This window comes from Thalassophryne amazonica, chromosome 6, assembly GCF_902500255.1.
Source record: "Thalassophryne amazonica chromosome 6, fThaAma1.1, whole genome shotgun sequence".
NCBI classification, from domain to species: Eukaryota; Metazoa; Chordata; class Actinopteri; order Batrachoidiformes; family Batrachoididae; genus Thalassophryne; species Thalassophryne amazonica.
In genome coordinates, this window is record NC_047108.1 from 9,897,067 (window position 1) to 9,921,528 (window position 24,462).

Here is a 24,462-nt window from a genome sequence, read left to right on the forward strand (position 1 = left end):
GCTCTGCCTCCCATTCTACTCTTACAAACCCTAGGAACTACAAGTAAGCCTGCAGTCTGAGAGCGAAGCGCTCTATTGGGGTGATATGGTACTACGAGGTCCCTAAGATAAGATGGGACCTGATTATTCAAAACCTTATAAGTAAGAAGAAGAATTTTAAATTCTATTCTAGAATTAACAGGAAGCCAATGAAGAGAGGCCAATATGGGTGAGATATGCTCTCTCCTTCTAGTCCCCGTCAGTACTCTAGCTGCAGCATTTTGAATTAACTGAAGGCTTTTTAGGGAACTTTTAGGACAACCTGATAATAATGAATTACAATAGTCCAGCCTAGAGGAAATAAATGCATGAATTAGTTTTTCAGCATCACTCTGAGACAAGACCTTTCTGATTTAGAGATATTGCGTAAATGCAAAAAAGCAGTCCTACATATTTGTTTAATATGCGCTTTGAATGACATATCCTGATCAAAAATGACTCCAAGATTTCTCACAGTATTACTAGAGGTCAGGGTAATGCCATCCAGAGTAAGGATCTGGTTAGACACCATGTTTCTAAGATTTGTGGGGCCAAGTACAATAACTTCAGTTTTATCTGAGTTTAAAGCAGGAAATTAGAGGTCATCCATGTCTTTATGTCTGTAAGACAATCCTGCAGTTTAGCTAATTGGTGTGTGTCCTCTGGCTTCATGGATAGATAAAGCTGGGTATCATCTGCGTAACAATGAAAATTTAAGCAATACCGTCTAATAATACTGCCTAAGGGAAGCATATATAAAGTGAATAAAATTGGTCCTAGCACAGAACCTTGTGGAACTCCATAATTAACTTTAGTCTGTGAAGAAGATTCCCCATTTACATGAACAAATTGTAATCTATTAGACAAATATGATTCAAACCACCGCAGCGCAGTGCCTTTAATACCTATGGCATGCTCTAATCTCTGTAATAAAATTTTATGGTCAACAGTATCAAAAGCAGCACTGAGGTCTAACAGAACAAGCACAGAGATGAGTCCACTGTCCGAGGCCATAAGAGATCATTTGTAACCTTCACTAATGCTGTTTCTGTACTATGATGAATTCTAAAACCTGACTGAAACTCTTCAAATAGACCATTCCTCTGCAGATGATCAGTTAGCTGTTTTACAACTACCCTTTCAAGAATTTTTGAGAGAAAAGGAAGGTTGGAGATTGGCCTATAATTAGCTAAGATAGCTGGGTCAAGTGATGGCTTTTTAAGTAATGGTTTAATTACTGCCACCTTAAAAGCCTGTGGTACATAGCCAACTAACAAAGATAGATTGATCATATTTAAGATCGAAGCATTAATAATGGTAGGGCTTCCTTGAGCAGCCTGGTAGGAATGGGGTCTAATAAACATGTTGATGGTTTGGATGAAGTAAACTAATGAAAATAACTCAGACAGAACAATCGGAGAGAAAGAGTCTAACCAAATACCGGCATCACTGAAAGCAGCCAAAGATAACGATACGTCTTTGGGATGGTTATGAGTAATTTTTTCTCTAATAGTTAAAATTTTATTAGCAAAGAAAGTCATGAAGTCATTACTAGTTAAAGTTAAAGGAATACTCGGCTCAATAGAGCTCTGACTCTTTGTCAGCCTGGCTACAGTGCTGAAAAGAAACCTGGGGTTGTTCTTATTTTCTTCAATTAGTGATGAGTAGTAAGATGTCCTAGCTTTACGGAGGGCTTTTTTATAGAGCAACAGACTCTTTTTCCAGGCTAAGTGAAGATCTTCTAAATTAGTGAGACGCCATTTCCTCTCCAACTTACGGGTTATCTGCTTTAAGCTGCGAGTTTGTGAGTTATACCACGGAGTCAGGCACTTCTGATTTAAAGCTCTCTTTTTCAGAGGAGCTACAGCATCCAAAGTTGTCTTCAATGAGGATGTAAAACTATTGATGAGATACTCTATCTCCCTTACAGAGTTTAGGTAGCTACTCTGCACTGTGTTGTTATATGGCATTAGAGAACATAAAGAAGGAATCATATCCTTAAACCTAGTTACAGCGCTTTCTGAAAGACTTCTAGTGTAATGAAACTTATTCCCTACTGCTGGGTAGTCCATCAGAGTAAATGTAAGTTATTAAGAAATGATCAGACAGAAGGGAGTTTTCAGGGAATACTGTTAAGTGTTCTATTTCCATACATAAGTCAGAACAGATCTAAGATATGATTAAAGTGGTGGGTGGACTCATTAACTTTTTGAGCAAAGCCAATAGAGTCTAATAATAGATTAAATGCAGTGTTGAGGCTGTCATTCTCAGCATCTGTGTGGATGTTATAGAGAAACTCACAGTAACGACCAGGTGGACGATAGATAATAACAAATAAAACTGGTTTTTGGGACTTCCAATTTGGATGGACAAGACTAAGAGACAAGCTTTCAAATGAATTAAAGCTCTGTCTGGGTTTTTGATTAATTAATAAGCTGGAATGGAAGATTGCTGCTAATCCTCCGCCCCGGCCCGTGCTACGAGCATTCTGACAGTTAGTGTGACTCGGGGGTGTTGACTCATTTAAACTAACATATTCATCCTGCTGTAACCAGGTTTCTGTTAGGCAGAATAAATCAATATGTTGATCAATTATTATATCATTTACCAACAGGGACTTAGAAGAGAGAGACCTAATGTTTAATAGACCACATTTAACTGTTTTAGTCTGTGGTGCAGTTGAAGGTGCTATATTATTTTTTCTTTTTGAATTTTTATGCTTAAATAGATTTTTGCTGGTTATTGGTAGTCTGGGAGCAGGCACCGTCTCTACGGGGATGGGGTAATGAAGGGATGGCAGGGGGAGAGAAGCTGCAGAGAGGTGTGTAAGACTACAACTCTGCTTCCTGGTCCCAACCCTGGATAGTCACGGTTTGGAGGATTTAAGAAAATTGGCCAGATTTCTAGAAATGAGAGCTGCTCCATCCAAAGTGGGATGGATGCCGTCTCTCCTAACAAGACCAACAAGACTTTGAAAAGTTACTTTATTAGTTATTTTAGACAGTTACATTTTAGTTACTTCATAGTGTTACTTCATTACCAGCTGCAAACAACTTGTCGGCAGCTGCCGAATGTAACTAATGAAGTAACTTTGAAAAGTTACTTTATTAGTTATTTTAGAGTTACATTTTAGTTACTTTATACAGTTACTTCATTAGCAGCTGCGAACAACTTGTCGGCAGCTGCTGAATGTAACTAATGAAGTAACTTTGAAAAGTTAATTTAAACAGTTACATTTTAGTTACGTTATACAGTTACTTCATTAGCAGCTGCGAACAACTTGTCGGCAGCTGCTGAATGTAACTAATGAAGTAACTTTCAAAAGTTAATTTATTAGTTATTTTAGACAGTTACATTTTAGTTACGTTACACAGTTACTTCATTAGCAGCTGCGAACAACTTGTCGGCAGCTGCTGAATGTAACTAATGAAGTAACTTTGAAAAATTAATTTATTAGTTATTTTAGACACTTACATTTTAGTTACTTTATACAGTTACTTCATTAGCAGCTGCAAACAACTTGTCAGCAGCTGCTGAATGTAACTAATAGAATAACTAGTAATCGAACTTAGTTATTTTTAAGATTGAGTGTTCGAACTAACTAATAGTTACTTTGCTGATTCATTACTTTGCTGATTACTCAATCTTAAGAGTAACCAAGTTAGATTACTAGTTACCTTATTAGTTACATTACTTATTAGTTGCAAGTTGTTGGCAGCTCCTTATAAAGTAACTGCATGAAGTGCTCATGAGGAACTGTATAAAGTAACTGTATAAACTAACTAAAAATGTAACTAATAAAGTAACACTGCCGATAAACCAACCTGGCACTAACTAATGGGCAATTTGGGCTTAGCATCTTGCTTAAGAGCACAAGAACATGCAGACCCCAACTAAATGGACTGCTTTTTTAGCACTTTTCTATCTGATGAGATGTTCAGATGCTTTTATAATGATGCCTCACAGTCACACCGGGATCTATTTGGAGATCAAAGACATTACCCAAGAGAGCGTGATGATTTTCCCACTTCTTAAACTGAGGTCATCACCTTCCCACTCAAACTGCTGAGTTTTTGGGTGATGGAGGTTCCTGCTCTCACACACGTCTCACAAACTTGTATGTACATTTTAATGGGCTGACCAGTAGTGCCACTAGGGGCAGCAGAGTCACTTTGGCATCACTTTTTTCGAGTTGCGCAGTCTGTCATGATGTGTGCTACACTTAAAGATGCACTCTTTTCATTTTGGTGCCTTACTGTAGCTGAAGTTTAAATTCAATATTCCCCCCCAACCGTGTCCTGGTTGAAGATTCCTTCTAATAATCTGATAGTCACCACCGTCATCACTGTGGTTCTGCAGATTTTGACCGTCGCCTGCCTGAGATATTGTTTTTGTTCAATCTGTTTCTGGGTTTCACTCATAAGCTTCAGTGACAGCATCTATTTGCTGGAAACTAATAGTTTCTCAGGCTGAGATATTGGCCGTCTTCCTCTTATCTCCTGATGCAGCCACATAAACACATTTAGTATTTGGAGGCTCGAGCAAACACGCCCAGCTGATAACGAGACCTGCAAATATACCGAGTGTATGTCCCACACACGTTCACACCGCCACACAAACCATACACATACCTGGATGTTTGGAGGTCATTTTGGTGGTGACTGAGGCCAGGATGAGCTGTGATTTCCAAAACTTCAGGTCAGTCAAGACTGTGATGAAGAACTACCTCAGCAACTTGGAGTCAAATTTGGTTCTCGTCCCCATTTATGTTTGCTTGCAAAACACCTTTGACCCCAGAACACAAACAGATGTATAACCATGACACAGTGGCGGCTCCAGGGGATTGTTTTTCTTAGTGGGGGGCAGGGGGGTGATTATACAGTGGTGGAGTAATAGAATTTGTAAATCTGAAAACAAAAATTTTAAAACACATTTCATGTATATACTATACAGCAGTGGTGGGCACAGTTCAGCTAATCCAATAACAGATAATTATCAAAGCTAATATTTTTGCTATCGGATTAGCTTTTCAGATAAGTTTTAAAACCATCATTGTACCATTTATCTTCCAATAAATTTAGTTTCAATAACTTTCAGTCCGATTATGTTTTTTGTTTTTTTTTTGCTGGTAAAGTGAGTAAAGTTTAGCGGTCAAAAACGTTTGTAAGCCCGTCTGTTTAGTCCGTCCGTTGTGTGTTTGTAGCAGTCTGGCTGCCTGTCGCTTACTGATGATGTCCTCATTAAGCGCAAAACATGATTGGCCGGTCGATGCAGGGAGCATTGTGGGTAGTGTAGTTCAGGTTCACTTTGGACATTACAGTGAGTGTCCACTCACACAAAAAACAAAACAAATTTAAACATTATGTTATTTTATTCTTTGTGGATGATGGTATAATATAATCGCCAAGACTTGGTAGGGGAGAGGAGCTCCCATGGCACAGCTGTGTACAGAGGGACTTTCGTCACCGTTTAGACACTGTTTTGGATTTTTTAAAAGGACACTTTATGTGATTATTATTCAGATGAATTCCACTGAAACTAACAGGTAAGAATTTATGTGTCTTTTATTCTGCCAATCAATGCATTAATGGGCGTATTTCGGTGTTTATGCAGCAGGGTTCAATAGCGTGTGTGAAAAAGCAGCAGCTTTTTAGTTCATAAATGATAGTGTATATAATACAGAGACAACTGTGACTTCAAATACTGTTTGCCTGCTTTTGAAAGATGACAGTGTTTGGGATTTTATTTTTTTATTAATTCATTTTTTCGTGCGTTTGTGATCCTTGAATTTTACCAGCAGCGGAAAAGTGAAAGTGAACTGGTTTATCAGAAGCCGACAGTGTAATCTGATGTGGCCGCGTCCGAATCAATATTAAAAGTTATCGGTTATAGTTATCTGTAATAACATACATTTTTTTTTTAGCCGTTTTATCGGTTTAGTGTCATAAAGATAACTTTTTAGTTCTTGGATTAATGGTTATCAAAGCTAACTTTTAGGCTAGCTGTACCCACCACCGCTATACAGATACAATAATCAACTAACAGTAGCAGTGCATCCTGTGGTGTGCACAGAATAAATGTGCTTTCAGACTACAGTGAGGTCATTTCATGATGTTTAATGATGTTTAATCATGACATCACTTATACATGTGATGACAGACAATTAGCTGACTGATAAAAGTGTTGGATCATCTCTCTGTCCCCATGTTATGCAGCGATAAAGGACAATGTGGTGAGTGGTTTTTTTTGGGGGGGGGATAATTATAATGTAATTTCATGCTGCCTCTGTAACATCATCATATCAAAATCACTCCTACCATTTGATTACAAATGATTGATATAAGCTTAACATTATCTCATTATCCTATTGGTTGTGGAGCTGTAATGGAAAATGTGTCTTTCCAGGCTGTAAAAGTGAGTCCCTTCGGCTGCTCCCTTGTTTTCACTTGGAGTCGCCACAGCAGCCCAGGTGGATCTGCATGTTGGTTGGCACAAGTTTTACACCGGATGCCCTTCCTGACGCAACTCCACATTACATGGAGAAACGTAGGAGAGGTGGGGTTTGAACCGGGAACCTTCCGCACTGAAAACTTCATCTTGACCTTTTATCAATTGGCTCTAAAAGTTAATCATCTAGAGACATCCACTCAAGGAATATTCCTGCCAGGTTTTGTGAAATTTTACTCACCCATTCTTAACTTATTTGGTATAAAGACACACAGATGACGTCCTGACACACAGGGTGCCTCAAAACAACTAACAGACAACACAGTCAGTGTAGATGTTGCTTTCCTGTAGATGCCACTATTCTCATTTGCTCATTTCTCACTGTTGGACTGCTGTCATTCTGCTCCTCACTTTCTCTTGAATCTGGTACCAGGAAATGGAAGCGAGCAAACAATCCATTTTCATCATGCAGGCACGACAAGCTTCCCGAGTCCGTGACAATCCCAACGGTCTCGCTTTCATTCAACACAACACAGCAACCACAGCTAAATTCGCCTCAGTTATGCAGATGGTGGCGAACTGCCACTGTCCTGTAATTAGGCATCGTGCACACACACACACACACACACACACACAGTCAACATCATCACTGCAAAAACACAAACAAACTGCAAACGACACAGTATTTATCTTTTATCTCCATTTCAGGACTCTCTAGTTCCCATAAGAGTGAACTGGTTCCCTGACCACCACAGCATCCCACAGATGTTCTGGAAGGTGGCGTACACTCCAAAAAATAGCTCATTGAATGAACTCATTCAATTATGTGCAGGATTTCTATCCAATAAATATATTTAGCCCAACTCAAATAAAACACTCCATGCAAGATAATTTAATTTAATTTAGTTGGGACTACATATATTTATTAAATGAAAATACAGTCCACTGAGTCAGTTTTTCACTCAAACAAATGACTAATTCAATGAACTCAATTCAATTATGTGCAGGATTTATATCCAATAATATATTTAGCCCAACTCAAATAAAGCACATCCATGCAAGATAATTTAATTTAATTTAGTTGGGACTAGCATATATTTATTAGCTGGAAATACAATCCACTGAGTCAGTTTTTCACTCAAACAAATGACTCATTGAATGAACTCAATTCAATTATGGGCAGGTTTTACATATCTGCATTGAATGTGTTTGTATTTGAGTTTGGGCATGTTTTTTTGTGTAGCTACAAGATGGATCAGTCAACAAATAACTTTGATTGTGAAACAGGATTTACTTTTCTGGTGTAGTTGTGGGTGTTTTTTGTTTTATTGTTTTTTTGGGGGGGGGGGGGGAGTAGCACCATCCAACTCCACCCTAAAACCACCTATGCCATGGTCAAAGTAGGTTAAGATGTCCTCCCTGAACTGAGATTGTTATAGAAAACTACGGGGAACAAAATCGAGACAAACGTAAGGTACAAACTGAGGCTTTTGTTTACAACAAGTCACAGCTGATTCTCCAACAGGAATTAAATTTGTTGTTGAGATTTGCATTAAAATAAAAATGTATTTTCAGGAGAGCAAGTGTTGTGAAAAGGTTAGCAGGATGGCTAACCCCTGTGACCGGAATCATCTCACTCAGCAAATCAGAAACTGAATCATATCAGCGTTTGTTCCACTGTTGTCAGCAAAAAGCCTCAGTTCTAAAACGTGGCTTCAGTCAGTATTCACACCGAACACGCCGCTGACAGGCGGCTGCAACGTACAGTACTAACACACAAAAGTAACATTTCTGACACACACGCGTGTGTGTGTGTGTATGTCTGTAGGAAGTGAAGGCTGGTCTCAAGTGTGACGCCTGAGACCGAAAAGGAAAAACACATCATCAAGCTGATACACGTAAGTTTAAAAGCTCAATATTTCACAACCCTTGTCATGTTTAAAGAAAACAGATTTGTTCATGAATGGTGTGGATGACAGATATCCTGCATTCACAATTTTATGGGATTTTTAGTTTTGTCAGATATAAACCATAGAAGCGCAAGAGGACTTGGGGTTCTTTACTTCCGGTCTTTTGCTCTGTAGCCAGTTTCATTCACATTGTGCCAGACTGAGAACTCCTTGACTCAGCAGCCAACAGTTTGGTGACCCCCCCCCCCCCCCCCCAAGTGCCAGCCACATGGTCGGCTGGTGGTCTCCGGTGACAGCTGTCACCTGCGTCATCCTGTCAGCCGCCGTCTGGTAGAATGCCACCTGTGAGGCCTCCTGGTTGATCCCAGATATCTTGGATTTCTTGATGATGCAACAACTCAGATGCTTCTCCAGCAATGTGCCCAGTTCTGAAACTACAAAACTTTCATGTCAATTTAAATCATGCAATATACAAAACCGCTGAGCTTGCTGGTGATTCTTCCACAGTTTTGGCAGCTTCATAGAAACTGAAGGCAGGTGTCATGTCCTTCATGATGCCTCTCATATTTTCTTTGATTTGTGTGGACTGAAAGAAATTATGCATATTTCATCATATTGACTGTGTGATACCTCAGCAGTATCAAAATAATTTATAGCTGAAAATAAAATGTGAATTGTTCTTAACAATGAGTTTTGTTGTGCAACAAAAGAAGATAGTTCTTCTGGAATAATATCAGGATCTTCAAGACTGATGTCAGCCAATATTTCTTTGAAATCCTGGGAAAAAAACAGAAATTGCTGCAGTGAGGCCTGCAACCTTCTGATATTGCACACATCTCTGCATGTTGCCATTGGACTGACTAAAATCCCCCCATATATATATATATATATATATAGAGAGAGAGAGAGAGAGAGAGAGAGAGAGAGAGAGAGAGAGAGAGAGAGAGAGAGTTTATTCATGTTTGAGAGGTCACTCTAGCATTTCTTAGGTGCAAAGATGCAGATATGACTCAAGAAAATAGACTACAGTGAGGTAATTTCATGATGATTAAGGAATGTAGTCATGACATCACTTATACATGTGATGACAGACGATTAGCTGACTGATAAAAGTGTTGGATCACCTCTCTGTCCCTGTTTTATGCGGCGATAAAGGACAATGTGGTGGGTGTTTGTTTTTTGGGGGGGTAATTATAATGTAATTTCATGCTGCCTCTGTAACATCACCATATCAAATTCACTCGTACCATTTGGTTACAAATGACTTATTGATTGATATAACTTAACATCATCTCATTTCTTATCGTTTCTTGTCGAAATTTCTTGTTGTTTTTAATTTATTAAGATCTTATTGTTCTCTGTTCAATTTGTACTTACTTTATTGCATTGGTATCCCAGTGCAAATGATTATATATAAACTATATACTTGCTACTTATGTTAATTGATGAGATTATTATGTCTTTGCAATTTGTTGATGTTTAATCGAGCTCCTCGATGTTGTCAAGTTTTCGCCTCATAAATATGATTCAAGAAAATATTTTTTTCAAATGGAGTTGTAACTTTGTGGAACAGCCTCCCTCATCATGTGTTAAATGTTAAAGTGTAATTAATTTAAAGAAATACTCTGATTATTTTTACATTGTTTGATTTTCATTGTGATTGGCCATTTTATTATAATGTTTGATGACTTTTAGCTATCTTAGCTAATTATAGGCCAATCTCCAACCTTCCTTTTCTCTCAAAATTTCTTGAAAGGGTAGTTGTAAAACAGCTAACTGATCATCTGCAGAGGAATGGTCTATTTGAAGAGTTTCAGTCAGGGTTTAGAATTCATCATAGTACAGAAACAGCATTAGTGAAGGTTACAAATGATCTTCTTATGGCATCAGACAGTGGACTCATCTCTGTGCTCGTTCTGTTAGACCTCAGTGCTGCTTTTGATACTGTTGACCATAAAATTTTATTACAGAGATTAGAGCATGCCATAGGTATTAAAGGCACTGCGCTGTGGTGGTTTGAATCATATTTATCTAATAGATTACAATTTGTTCATGTAAATGGGGAATCTTCTTCATAGACTAAGGTTAATTATGGAGTTCCACAAGGTTCTGTGCTAGGACCAATTTTATTCACTTTATACATGCTTCCCTTAGGCAGTATTATTAGACAGCATTGCTTAAATTTTCATTGTTACGCAGATGATACCCAGCTTTATCTATCCATGAAGCCAGAGGACACACACCAATTAGCTAAACTGCAGGATTGTCTAAGATCGAAGCATTAAATAATGGTAGGGCTTCCTTGAGCAGCCTGGTAGGAATGGGGTCTAATAAACATGTTGATGGTTTGGATGAAGTAACTAATGAAAATAACTCAGACAGAACAATCTGAGAGAAAGAGTCTAACCAAATACTGGCATCACTGAAAGCAGCCAAAGATAACGATACGTCTTTGGGATGGTTATGAGTAATTTTTTCTCTAATAGTTAAAATTTTATTAGCAAAGAAAGTCATGAAGTCATTACTAGTTAAAGTTAAAGGAATACTCGGCTCAATAGAGCTCTGACTCTTTGTCAGCCTGGCTACAGTGCTGAAAAGAAACCTGGGGTTGTTCTTATTTTCTTCAATTAGTGATGAGTAGTAAGATGTCCTAGCTTTACGGAGGGCTTTTTTATAGAGCAACAGACTCTTTTTCCAGGCTAAGTGAAGATCTTCTAAATTAGTGAGACGCCATTTCCTCTCCAACTTACGGGTTATCTGCTTTAAGCTGCGAGTTTGTGAGTTATACCACGGAGTCAGGCACTTCTGATTTAAAGCTCTCTTTTTCAGAGGAGCTACAGCATCCAAAGTTGTCTTCAATGAGGATGTAAAACTATTGACGAGATACTCTATCTCACTTACAGAGTTTAGGTAGCTACTCTGCACTGTGTTGGTATATGGCATTAGAGAACATAAAGAAGGAATCATATCCTTAAACCTAGTTACAGCGCTTTCTGAAAGACTTCTAGTGTAATGAAACTTATTCCCCACTGCTGGGTAGTCCATCAGAGTAAATGTAAATGTTATTAAGAAATGATCAGACAGAAGGGAGTTTTCAGGGAATACTGTTAAGTCTTCAATTTCCATATCATAAGTCAGAACAAGATCTAAGATATGATTAAAGTGGTGGGTGGACTCATTTACATTTTGAGCAAAGCCAATTGAGTCTAATAATAGATTAAATGCAGTGTTGAGGCTGTCATTCTCAGCATCTGTGTGGATGTTAAAATCGCCCACTATAATTATCTTATCTGAGCTAAGTACTAAGTCAGACAAAAGGTCTGAAAATTCATAGAGAAACTCACAGTAAATACCAGGAGGACAATAGATAACAACAAATAAAACTGTTTTTTTTGGGACTTCTAATTTGGATGGACAAAACTAAGAGTCAAGCTTTCAAATGAATTAAAGCTCTGTTGTTGTGGGCTGGGGTGTTTGGCTGGCTTGGGTTTTGTTTTCTGTTTCTCCCACCAGATGGTATGCATTCAGGACTGAGTGGCTGAGCATTAGGACCTCACCCTGAACACCTGAGGCTTGTTTTCACATGCAGGTCATCAGGACTCACAGCTGTGGTGTATTTTGTCTTGATCAGAGATTGCTGCATTTAAACCTTGAAGGCACAATGTGTGATTGCCAGAGACTCGACCTTGTGAGCAGACGTGTGAGATCGACGTCAGGAGAACAATCTCACCATCACGGACGCAGAGACCACTCCAGGTTTGACGCCACAGTCTGTGAAGGAGGATTGGGTGAGGTCTCATGCTCTTCAGCACACTTCCTGAGACTCGGTTTGTCGTGGCCACCTGGGGGTGTCGGCGGGGTCCCTGGGTCCGAACTGCTGTGGGTCCGAACTGCTGTGGCTCCGGACCGTTTGCGCTGTTAAGAGCGTGCCGTGTTTCCACCTCACCAGACCGCGGACTTTTTTAGTTGTTTAGCACTGCATCTCACTGTTATGTTTATTAAATTCTGTTATCCTTTGAAACGTGCTCTGCTTATTTTATGCTGGGTCCTTTCAAACGCTGGGTCGGTGCTCCGACCGCATCCGAAACATAACAGTAGTCTCTGGCCATTTAACAATGGACCAGCGGAAGCAGAGACGGTATTTTTGCCGGGAAGGCTGCAGCAGATGTTGGAGTTGATCCGGGATCAGTTGCGGGTGCTCTCCGCCCGGGTTGTGCACGTTGGTGCGCGCATGACAGAGTTTACAGCTTGGGTCATGTCGCACCCCGCTGTTACGGCTGTAGCCCCGTCTCCTCCCGTGCAGCTGGCTCCGACGCCTGTTGTAGCAGCCCCGGTGGTATTTAGTTTGCACTTTAAGCTGTTTGTTATAACCTGCAGTGTGTATTGGTTTTTACTCTGTTACCACAGGGATTTTCTTATTTGGCACTTTGGCTCCCTCTGTTGGTGACAGAGTCACATTACCGTCTAGGTTCAAAGTATGTAAAATACGTTTTTCCATTCTTTGCACTTGACGATGTAGGCCAATGTTAGTTTTTTTTTTATTGGTCTATTATCCGTTTCTTGTTTTAGTATGTGGTGTTTTTATCAGGGGTTAATTTGTTGTTTTTGTGGGTTTTAAAGCACTGTCTGTGGTCTGGTGGAGTTGAAAATGCAGGCTGTCTGGAGCATAGTTTGACCCAGGTGACTTTATGTTTGTCTGTTGGTCTTTTTTATTTCTTTTGGTTTCACCTCCCAGGGTTTGATGGGACGGTCCTCTGGGGGGTGATGGGGGGGTAATTGGGTTGTTTGTTCTTTTTTCTTTGTTTTTGTTGTTCCCTCTCTTCTCCTCTGGCTCCAGCCGTGTGAGCCGTACGTTGTCGGCGTTGCTGGGGTGGTGCAGTTTGGTTGTGCTGGGCGTTTCCCAGGTGACCTCTGCATCCGGGAGGGGGGGTTCGGGGTGTTGTTTTTTTTTTGTTGATTCCCTGTTCCACCTCCGGCTTCAGCGCGCCTTTGAGCCGTATGCCATCGGCGTAGCTGAGGTTTGGGGCAGTGGATTATACCCGCAGCTGGTGGCTGGTTTAAAAGTCGGAGGGGTGGCGCCGTCTTGTGCTGTACACCATTACCGCTGTTCCACTCCTCCCGGTTGACTTTTGGGGTATAGTCGTGGTTGGTGACACTGGACGTACTTCCAGTTTCCACTGCACTGAGGGGGTGGGGTTGGGGTTGTTGTTTTGTTTGTATGTTTTTTTTTTTCTCCCCCAGTTTCCGCCCTCAGGGTGTGACTGTGGTGTCCTCTGGGGGGGAAAGGACTGTGGGTCCATCTAGCCGTAGACGGCCGGGGCTGGGTCTGTTAGTCATGGGGGGGGCGTCTCCTGGGGTTTGATGGAACGGTCCTCTGGGAGGCGCTGGGAGTCCCCGTGGGTGACTTTGGATCCCAGAGGGACCTCGGCTGTGGTTATTACTCCTGGAGCTGGCGGGATGTCCTCTGGGGGGTGTTGGTCCCTACATGTCGTCCGGGGGGGGGTGTCTTAGCGTTTTTTTTTTTGTTTGTTTGCAAGCTTAAGTTTGGGTTGTGTTTTTTTTTTTTCTCTTCTTCCCGGGGTTTGATGGGACGGTCCTCTGGGGAGGGGGGGTTGGTATGGTTGTTTGTGTTTGTCTTTTTTTTGTTTTATGACTAAGCAGACTTTAACACACAGTCGGAAGAAGGCTGAGTGCACAGGTTCAAGAACTCCTGACCAAAATTATGTAAAGTGAACAACTAAAGCAAGAGTCGACAGGAATGAACGCAAAGGTGGAGACTCTAACAGGTTTGCTAAATGAAACAGAGGGCAAGACCATTAAAGTCAACAAAGGATGTCTCTGCACTGGAGTGTCAGCTGCGGAGCAGTCTGCTGCAGACAGGCTCAGGGTGGGAAAGGATGAGCTCCAGGATGAGAGTGATGGTCTCGGCACGGAGTTCCCTGTTGACAGAGAAGAGGCGGCTGAAAGCATGCATTATCCAGCTGAGGGAAGAGCTGGAGAGGCTCAACATTGAGATGATCAATGACTGCATGAAGAAATTAACATTGCAGGTGGAGCAGCTGATGATGGAGCTGTCGTCAGAGCACAGTAACGCACAGCTCCTGGAGACGGGCCTTTCCCAGCTGGATCGTCAGCACAAGGAGCCGAAACTGAAGCTGCAGGAGGTGTTTTTTGTTCCCAGCCAACATTCCAGCCATGGTCCCTGGAGGGGGGCTTTGTTTTTTCTGGCCCAGGTCCGTGTGGTCGCCGGGAGGCTTCCCGTGAGGGTGGAGTACTGTTGTGGGCTGGGGTGTTTGGCTGGCTTGGGTTTTGTTTTCTGTTTCTCCCACCAGGTGGTATGCATTCAGGACTGAGTGGCTGAGCATTAGGACCTCACCCTGAACACCTGAGGCTTGTTTTCACATGCAGGTCATCATGACTCACAGCTGTGGTGTATTTTGTCTTGATCAGAGATTGCTGCATTTAAACCTTGAATGCACAGTGTGTGATTGCCAGAGACTCGACCTTGTGAGCAGACGTGTGAGATCGATGTCAGGAGAACAATCTCACCATCCCGACGCAGAGAGACCACTCCAGGTTTGACGCCACAGTCTGTGAAGGAGGATTGGGTGAGGTCTCACGCTCTTCAGCACAACTTCCTGAGACTCGGTTTTGTCGCGGCACCTGGGGGGTGTCGGCTGGGGTCCCTAGGTCCGAACTGCTGTGAGTCCGAACTGCTGTGGCTCCGGACCGTTTGCGCTGTTAAGAGCGCGCCGTGTTTCCACCTCACCAGACCGCGGACTTTTTTAGTTGTTTAGCACTGCATCTCACTGTTATGTTTATTAATTTCTGTTATCCTTTGAACCGTGCTCTGCTTATTTTGTGCTGGGTCCTTTCAAACGCTGGGTCGGTGCTCCGACCGCGTCCGAAACATAACATCTGTCTGGGTTTTTGATTAATTAATAAGCTGGAATGGAAGATTGTTGCTAATCCTCCGCCTCGGCCTGTGCTACAAGCATTCTGGCAGTTAGTGTGACTCAGGGGTGTTGACTCATTTAAACTAACATATTCATCCTGCTGTAACCAGGTTTCTGTAAGGCAGAATAAATCAATATGTTGATCAATTATTATATCATTTACTAACAGGGACTTAGAAGAGAGAGACCTAATGTTTAATAGACCACATTTAACTGTTTTAGTCTGTGGTGCAGTTGAAGGTGCTATATTATTTTTTCTTTTTGAATTTTTATGCTTAAATAGATTTTTGCTGGTTATTGGTGGTCTGGGAGCAGGCACCGTCTCTACAGGGATGGGGTAATGAGGGGATGGCAGGGGGAGAGAAGCTGCAGAGAGGTGTGTAAGACTACAACTCTGCTTCCTGGTCCCAACCCTGGATAGTCACAGTTGGAGGATTTAAGAAAATTTGGGCCAGATTCTAGAAATGAGAGCTGCTCCATCAAAGGGGATGGATGCTGTCTCTCCTAACAAGACCAGGTTTTTCCCCAGAAGCTTTGCCAATTATCTATGAAGCCCACCTCATTTTTTTGGACACCACTCAGACAGCCAGCAATCAAGGAGAACATGCGGCTAAACATGTCACTCCTGGTCCGAATGGGGAGGGGCCCAGAGGAAAACTCCAGAGTCCGACATTGTTTGCAAAGTTACACACCGATTCAATGTTAATTTTAGTGACCTCCGATTGGCGTAACCGGGTGTCATTACTGCCGACGTGAATTACAATCTTACCAAATTTACGCTTAGCCTTAGCCAGCAGTTTCAAATTTCCTTCAATGTCGCCTGCTCTGGCCCCCGGAAGACAATTGACTATGGTTGCTGGTGTCGCTAACTTCACATTTCTCAAAACAGAGTCGCCAATAACCAGAGTTTGATCCTCGGCGGGTGTGTCGCCGAGTGGGGAAAAACGGTTAGAAATGTGAACGAGTTGGCGGTGTACACGGGGCTTCTGTTTAGGGCTACGCTTCCTCCTCACAGTCACCCAGTCGGCCTGCTTTCCCGGCTGCTCGGGATCTGCCAGAGGGAAACTAACGGCGGCTAAGCTACCTTGGTCCGCACCGACTACAGGGGCCTGGCTAGCTGTAGAATTTTCCATGGTGCGGAGCCGAGTCTCCAATTCGCCCAGCCTGGCCTCCAAAGCTACGAATAAACTACACTTATTACACGTACCATTACTGCTAAAGGAGGCCGAGGAATAACTAAACATTTCACACCCAGAGTGCGGGAGAGACAGGAGAAGCCGCCATGCTAAACCAGCTAAGAGCTAGTAGCTGCGCTAAGCTAGCGGATTCCTAAAAACACACAAAGTGAATAATGTGTAAATAATTTAGAGGTGATTCAGCAGGGGAGTGCTTAGTTAAGGCACGTGAAGATTACACTGTGAAGCAAATTGTTATCTAGGTAACTAGATCAATCTAACTGCGCAGATTAAACAGCTAACAGATACAGCAAAACACCGCTGTGCTCCGGAACAGGAAGTGATACAATACCGCAGTGAGAGCCAACCACCAGTAGAGGACATGGACTCCAGACATGTCCAAACTTGTCCACTGACACGCCGAAATGGAGGTGTTCTTTGTCTCGCTCATCAAGCGAATCGGTCGTGACGCGCGAAGCCTCCGCGCGGCGTTCCAGGACAAAATCTCTGGTTAAAAGTGAAATCTGCCGGAAAATGGCTGATGTCCAGCTCTTGTGATTACCGGAGAAAGAGCACACGACGTCTCGTGTCCACAGAGCTATCCGTTTAGAAATGATACGGTGTTTTGTGCCGGAGCGCGGTGCGCCAAGCGTCCTTAAAGGGGTCCTTAAAGCGACAGTTAACAGTCCTTATTCTCTGTGAAGCCCGCAAAATTTTCACCGAAAGCCAGATAAATTTTTCGAATGGTTTCCAGGTGCCAGTTTCTAACAGCTTCTGAAAAAAATCTGATGGAAAAAAGTTCTTTTCATTACACCATTTCCAGACAATGAAATTCCGACGAGGGGGCGGGACCACTCCTTCCCAAGGCATGCTCACAGGCGAATGACGTCACCAACAGGCGTGGAAAAACTCACGCATGCGCACGAGGGTTCAAACTTGCCTGACGTAAAAACATATGAATGAAATCCATATAGTTTTAAAAAAAAATTAATAAAAGGACCGATACTTTACGGACAGCCCACGTATAGATAATTTACACAGTAATAGAATGTAACCCACATTAACCATCATATACCTTTCAATGTAACAAATCGTAAACCTATATTAGAAGTATTTCAGTAAGACAGCCTTCCTGACCGTCTCTCTTACCAAATCTACAGTCGCTGTCCAATCATCTGGCATCTCTTCACCACCACCTAAAGCTTGTCTGACCTCAACCAAGAATTTCACATGACAGTCTTCCTCCCTGAGCTTCCACCACGTGATCGTTGGTTCACTCCCTTCTTCTTCTTCACCTCCAAAATCATCCTGCAGTCCTCCATTCAGTGTCTACCAACGCTGTTTGCTGCCATCACATTATACATTCAGGTTACATCTCCTATGTGGCACATAGTCCACCTGTGAGCAAAATTATTCCACTATTATGCCACCTGTGCTCAACACAGCCAGTTCCATCCACTGTCAGCCCTCCTCATTGCCTTCACTAACATGTCCACTGGAATCCGCTCCAATCACCACTCCTTCTTTCTTGGGTACACTCTCCAGCAACTCACTTAACATATGCCAGAAATCTCACTTCTCTTCTAACTTTCACATGACTCATGGGGCATATGTACTGATGACATTTACCACCACCCTATCAGTTTTCAGCTTCACACTCACCACCCTGTCAGACAGTCACATCACCTCCACCTCTTAATGTACTCTTCCTGCATGTCTTCCCATCTCATTCTCCTCTGTCACCAAACAGGAGCAGAGTTTCCACTCTGGATAATAGTACTTCAACCTGTCTGGTATGGAAAAATTATTTTATGAGGTGTATATTTGACATTATACATGGAACATGCATATATTATTTATCCACACGTTGGTCAGGTACTCAGAATGCATTGGCCTTTACACCCTTTACTGGTTGACTTGTATAATAATGAATCTTGAACTTTATAATTAGAATTCATTATAAGTTGACTGTGGCTTCAGGAAATACTAATGAATATGGCATAGTTGGACAAATACACTATACATTTGATTTATCCCCAGATCTCTCATTACATTTGAGACAACATTATCTGATGCTACATTACATTGTATTGCACTGCACTGCATTCTGCTATGGGACATTATGCTACATTACACCTTGTTGCATCATCTTAAATGAAGAAATGGGAAATGGTTAATACTGATTGTAGACATATAGGTTTGGACCCGACCCTCAGCTGTCACTGAATAAAATCTTGGGTGAGAAAGTGGTTGGATAATCACCATATTTCTGAACTTGCCATAAGTTGTGCACATAACCTGTGATTAGTGAACAAATTATTAAAAATCTGTTAAAGTAACTCTTCCTCATAAAAACATCAGCCTTATGCAAATATGTATTTTTTTAAATATTTCAAAACTATCATATGAAATCTTTTAAAAACTCAAAAAAAAAAAAAGTATGGTGCATCTGGAAAGCTTCACTTTTTTCACATTTTGTTATGTTACAGCCTTATTCCCAAATTGAATAAATTCATTCTTTTTTTTTCATCAAAATTCTACCCAAAACACTCCATAATGACATGAATTTTTTTTTTTTTTTTTGCAAATTTATTAAAAATAAAAAACTAAGAAATCACATGTCCATAACTATTTTCATCCTTTGCTCAATTCTTTGTTGATGCACCTTTGGCAGCAATTACAGCCTCAAGTCTTCCTGAATATGATGCCACAAGCTCGGTGCACCTATCTTTGGGCAGTTTTGCCCATTCCTCTTTGTAACACCTCTCAAGCTCCATCAGGTTGGATGGGGAGCATCGGTGCACAGCCATTTTCAGATCTCTCCATAGATGTTCAGTCAGATTCAGGTTTGGACTCTGGTTTGGCCACTCAAGGACATTCACAGAGTTGTCCTGAAGCCACTCCTTTGATATCTTTGCTGTGTCTTTGGGGTCATTGTCCTGCTGAAAGATGAACCGTCGCCCCAGTCTGAGGTCAGGAGCGCTCTGGAGCAGGTTTTCATCCAGGATGTCTCTGTACATTGCAGCATTCATCTTTCCCTCAATCCTGACTAGTCTCCCAGTTCCTGCTGCTGAAAAACATCCCCACAGCATGATGCTGCCACAACCATGCTTCACTGTAGTAATAGTCCCTGGTTTCCTCCAAACATGATGCCTGACATTCACGCCAAAAAGATCAATCTTTGTCTCATCAGACCAGAGAATTTTGATTCTCATGGTCTGAGAGTCCTTCAGGTGCCTTTTGGCAAACTCCAGGTGGGCTGCCATTTGCCTTTTACTAAGGAGTGGTTTCCGTCTGGCCACTCTACCATACAGACCTGAGTGGTGACTTGCAGAGATGGTTTCCTTCTGGAAGGTTCTCCTCTCTCCACATAGTCAGGGAGGTGACCAAGAACAGAGCTCACTCAGTTTAGACAGGCGGCCATCTCTAAGAAGAGTCCTGGTGGAAATCAACATCTTTCATTTACGGATGATAGAGGCCACTGTACTCACTGGGACCTTCAAAGCAGCAGAAATGTTTCTGTACCTTTCCCCAGATTCGTGCCTCCACACAATCCTGTCTCAGACAGTTCCTTTAACTTCATGCTTGATTTGTGTTCTGACATGTTCTGTCAACTGTGGGACCTTATATGTAGACAGGTGTGTGTCTTTCCAAATCATGTCCAATCAACTGAATTTACAGTGGACTCCAATTAAGCTGTAGAAACATCTCAAGGATGATCAGTGGAAACAGGATGCACCTGAGCTCAATTTTGAGCTTTATAGCAAAGGCTGTGAATGCTTATGTACATGTGATTTCTTAGGAGTTTTTTTTAAATAAATTTGTAAAAATCACAATTTTTCACATTGTCATTATTATGTCATTATGAGTGTAGAATTTTGATGAAAAAATTAATTTAATCCATTTTGGAATAAGGCTGTAACATAACAAAATGTGCAAAAAGTGAAGTGCTGTCAATAATTTATTTCATTTATAGTGCCAAATCACAACAGAGTTGCCTCAAGATGCCAAAATGGGTGTAATGTGGTCGAACTTTCTGCTTCATGTCAAATGTCTGGCAACAGCATTTTGAACCAATTGGAGACCCCTAATGTTAGACTGTGGTAAACCAGAAAATAAAACATTGCAGTAGTCCAATCTAGAAGAGATAAATGCATGGATCAGGGTCTCAGCATCAGCCATAGACAGGATGGGACGAATCTTTGCTATATTTCGCAAGTGGAAGAAAGCAGTCCTCGTAATATTCTTAATGTGGAGGCCAAAGGACAATGTAGGATCAAAAATTGCCCCAAGGATCATCACGTTGTCCATGTGATGTATGACACACGAGCCTAGGCTAAGCATTAACTGGTCAAATTGATGCTGATGTCTCAATGGACCACGGATCCATAAAGAGTTTTGTTGGTATGGGATCAAATAAACAGGTTGTGCTTTTTGTTGACATTATGAGTTTCGTCAGCATGCCTAGAGAGATACTATCAAATTCTGTAAATCTAGGTAAAACCTGAGTAATGGAGCCCACCTCAATAGCTTGGTGTAGTGGCTGGGTAAAGACATGCTGGGATATGTTTAACCCAATGTCTTCTATTTTCTTCTCAAAGTAATCCAGGAAATCTTGTGCTGTAAAATGACAAGATTTCCAGATGCACTGTACTTTAATCCACTTCAGGCCATGATGCATTTGTCAATTTCATGGTGCGTAATCATGACTCTGTCTCAAGAAGACAGCCTCAGAGGTACAAGCCTGTGTACCAAGTCCCTGGGGCCCACTGCTGAATACAGCTCAACCAGATTTATGATACCCTGCATGTTGCCATGGGGAGGCACTGTGGGACTCTTGGTGTTGGAGAGCTTATGTATACTGGGAGCCTGGAGATGGTGTTTGAGGCTCCCCAGCAGTTTCTGTTGTGGTCTGGGCTGCAGTCCAGTCCATCGTATCCTTTCCAGCTTTTCCCTGTTTCCTCTCTACCTGCCAGCCAGCTGCTGAAGTGACACGCCTGGAACTCAATGGAGGGGCTCTACATAAGACTGAGTTGAGCAGACCTTCATCAGCAGATTCTTCCATCACATCAAGTGGTGATGTTTGGTCTCTCAGGCTGATGCTTTCTTGTGAAACTGTTAACTCCTTGTGGCATTTTGAACTCTGTGTTTTTTGTTGAGCTTTAGGCGGTATTTCCTGGTTTAGCTGTTGTCAGTTCTTTAAGTGCACCTTTTTGTTTGGTTCTGTCAAACCTAAGTTGGATCTAATCTAGTCTTGTTTTTTGTTTTTCATGCCCCTGTCATGAAAAGTGCCCTATTTTCGTGACATATTTTTTCTTATTTTGCTATTTATAATCATCCCCTTCTCCTAACTCTAACCATAACCAGAGCGTGTCTACCCTCTCCTAACCCTAATCATAACCCCCCAGATCCCTCGTCACCCCACATTTAGTGCCCCCATCATGAAAAATTCCCCATTTTCATGCCCCATCACAAACCCATAGATGTTTTTGCAGACTTGAGATTTTCTCCTCTTTTGACCACTACCTGCAGTAGATTATTCAGCATCACTCCTGTGTGGATTTTGATTTTGTTTATCTAATTGTGGCCCTCTGGTTCCTTGCAGATTGCAGCTGGTTGTAACTCCACCCTCCTAGTGTCTTACTCCCTCACTGCCGTGGTTCCTCAGTTCCTCCTTCTGACCTTCATTCATCATGCACATTTATCCATTCCCTTGCATAATCATCTCTTTCTCTGTGTAAATAAATCATGTAATTCCCTATTTAACCTGTCTTTGCTCTCTGCATTTTGGGTACAATCAGTCAGTTCCTTGATCAACCACAACTGCAGCAATAAGCAGAGAATGTAGGCACCACATTGCTTCTGTGCTACTACTCTCAGCCCATCACACACCCTGTGGCCAAGTCACCACTGCACACACCTTGTGGTTGTTGTGGGATCAACCCTAAGAAGTCGTCTGCACCCACGCCCAGCAGCATCTCTGCAAACATACTTGATAAACCCAGTATTTAGACCAGGCTGCTGGAAAGTGGAGACGATGATGCCAGGTTCCTCAGGGAAAGAAAAAAAAATAACAGCCTTACAGACTGCCTTATTTCCAGCAGAAATCATAGTATATGTTGCGGTGCACTGATGTAGACTATTTCAGTTTGCTGTTGTGCATGCTGCGCACGCCATCTGTCTGTCAAGGCTTCCTATGTCATCACCATGGAAGCTGCTTTTGCTGATAGTACCAGTGCTGTGCACACACACTCACACACATCCTCATCAAACACACGCCTACACAGTCAACTGTGTTACTTACGCACGCGTGCACGCGCCTGAACGCACGCAGAGCATCCTCCCCTCGTGCACCAAGGCGGTTCGTGCACGCAGAACGGAATGCCATATATTATTGTGCACGATTAAATTAGCGCAAAAATAAATAAATAAGTAAAAGCGGTTGTGGCTGCTCCCCCCCCCCCCAAACAAAAAAATAGACGCGTGACGCACGACGCAACACGCCTGAATACTACGAGTGGACAAAAAAAAAAAAAAAAATCACAACAGCACCACTGACTGGAGCCGCGATTCAGGATCAAATGTTTCTGGAATGTTAATGTTTAAAAATGAATCAGTAAATCCAGTGAAGCGCGGCTGCTGGTTTCAGCACCGCGGACAGCGGCGCTCGGTTTTACCGCAGCAGCACGCGAGGATTCTGAGCAGATAACTTAGTCGAATCCCATCATAGGATCCAGCGATCGACTGGTTGACACTTTGGGACACCGTGTTCAGCTGGTTCAGTCTGAACCGAACCCAGGCTTCTGCTACGAATCAGCCGTTTCCGCGTTTCAACGCGACTTTACGCAGCGCTCTTTTCCTCCAATCCGCCAAAACACTGCTACTCCTACCTTGTCATTCCCATCCCGGGGCCTCCGACTCCCATCCCTCCACCGGCAGCGGCTCCGTTAACCGGTTTCATCTGCTGTCCTGTCCCCGGTCCCGCTGCGGGTCCTCCGGCCATCACCGACCCCATCATCCCGGCGGTTCCCGGCTCTCCGGGCTGCCCGCCGCCCTCCATACTCGCTTCGTTCCCCATCTTGGTCTCGGCTCAGGAGACGGAGGGAGGTGGAGAAGGTTCGATCAAACCGGCGGCGCTGGTTTATCGTCTTTACTGAGCTAGAAAGAGAAGAACGGATGGGGGGAAAGGAGAAAAACAGGAGGAGCGAATTCAGCGAAGCTCCTCCATCACCGCCATCGTCCTACAGTCAGCTTCAGCACCAGCAGGCTGCCTCCCGTGACGTGAGGACGGGAGCGCGCCGCGCGGCCACGACGACCGTGAGAGCGCGAGAGGCGAAAGCAAGATTAGATTAGATTAGATTAGATTAACTCCAAGTGAAATGAGCACTCAGAGCAAAATTAAGTGGACCAATAATACAACTAGAAAAGTTAAACAAATAAATAAATAAATAAATAAAAACTGAAATAAAACCTGATAAGAAAGTTGAAAACATTTCCCACCTTACACCCACAGTCATAGTTTGGTAATATTTTTTCATAATTGTCATGTAGCATCTGGTAAATATCATAAAACATTACTTAACAGTGAGGGATTGTTATAAATCATAATAACTTGATAAATCATTATTTGAAATGTGAGAAAAAGATGTCAAAAACTAATAGAGTTACTGTGGGCATAATAATAGTAACAATAATAAAGAATTCCTTCCTGATGCTTATCCGGGTCCTGGTCCTGGTAGCAGCAGTCCAATCAGCTCATCCCACACTTCCCTGTCCTTAGGGAAGTCCTCCAACTCTTCTGCACTGAAAAAAGTGAAACACAGTGCACTTCATTCAAAGTACTTATTTACATTGGTCTAATGGAACATTGTGGTTTCCAGTTTAAATCTACTGGAATCACTTTACAAAATCATAAATATACATTGTGATAAACTAAAAAAATTAGCTGTAACAAAT

The 24,462-nt window shown here is 42.2% G+C and overlaps 1 protein-coding gene across 1 annotated transcript in view; it reads right to left on the reverse strand.

Annotated features, from left to right (window-relative positions):
• The window catches only part of LOC117511827 (protein bassoon-like), a 648,753-nt gene extending 624,993 nt beyond the window's left edge, over positions 1-23,760 (reverse strand). The window contains 1 exon segment of the mRNA XM_034171736.1: positions 23,397-23,760. Within this exon segment, the coding sequence (XP_034027627.1) occupies positions 23,397-23,584 (188 nt within the window). The 5' untranslated portion in view covers positions 23,585-23,760.
• Positions 23,761-24,462: the final 702 nt, after the last annotated feature.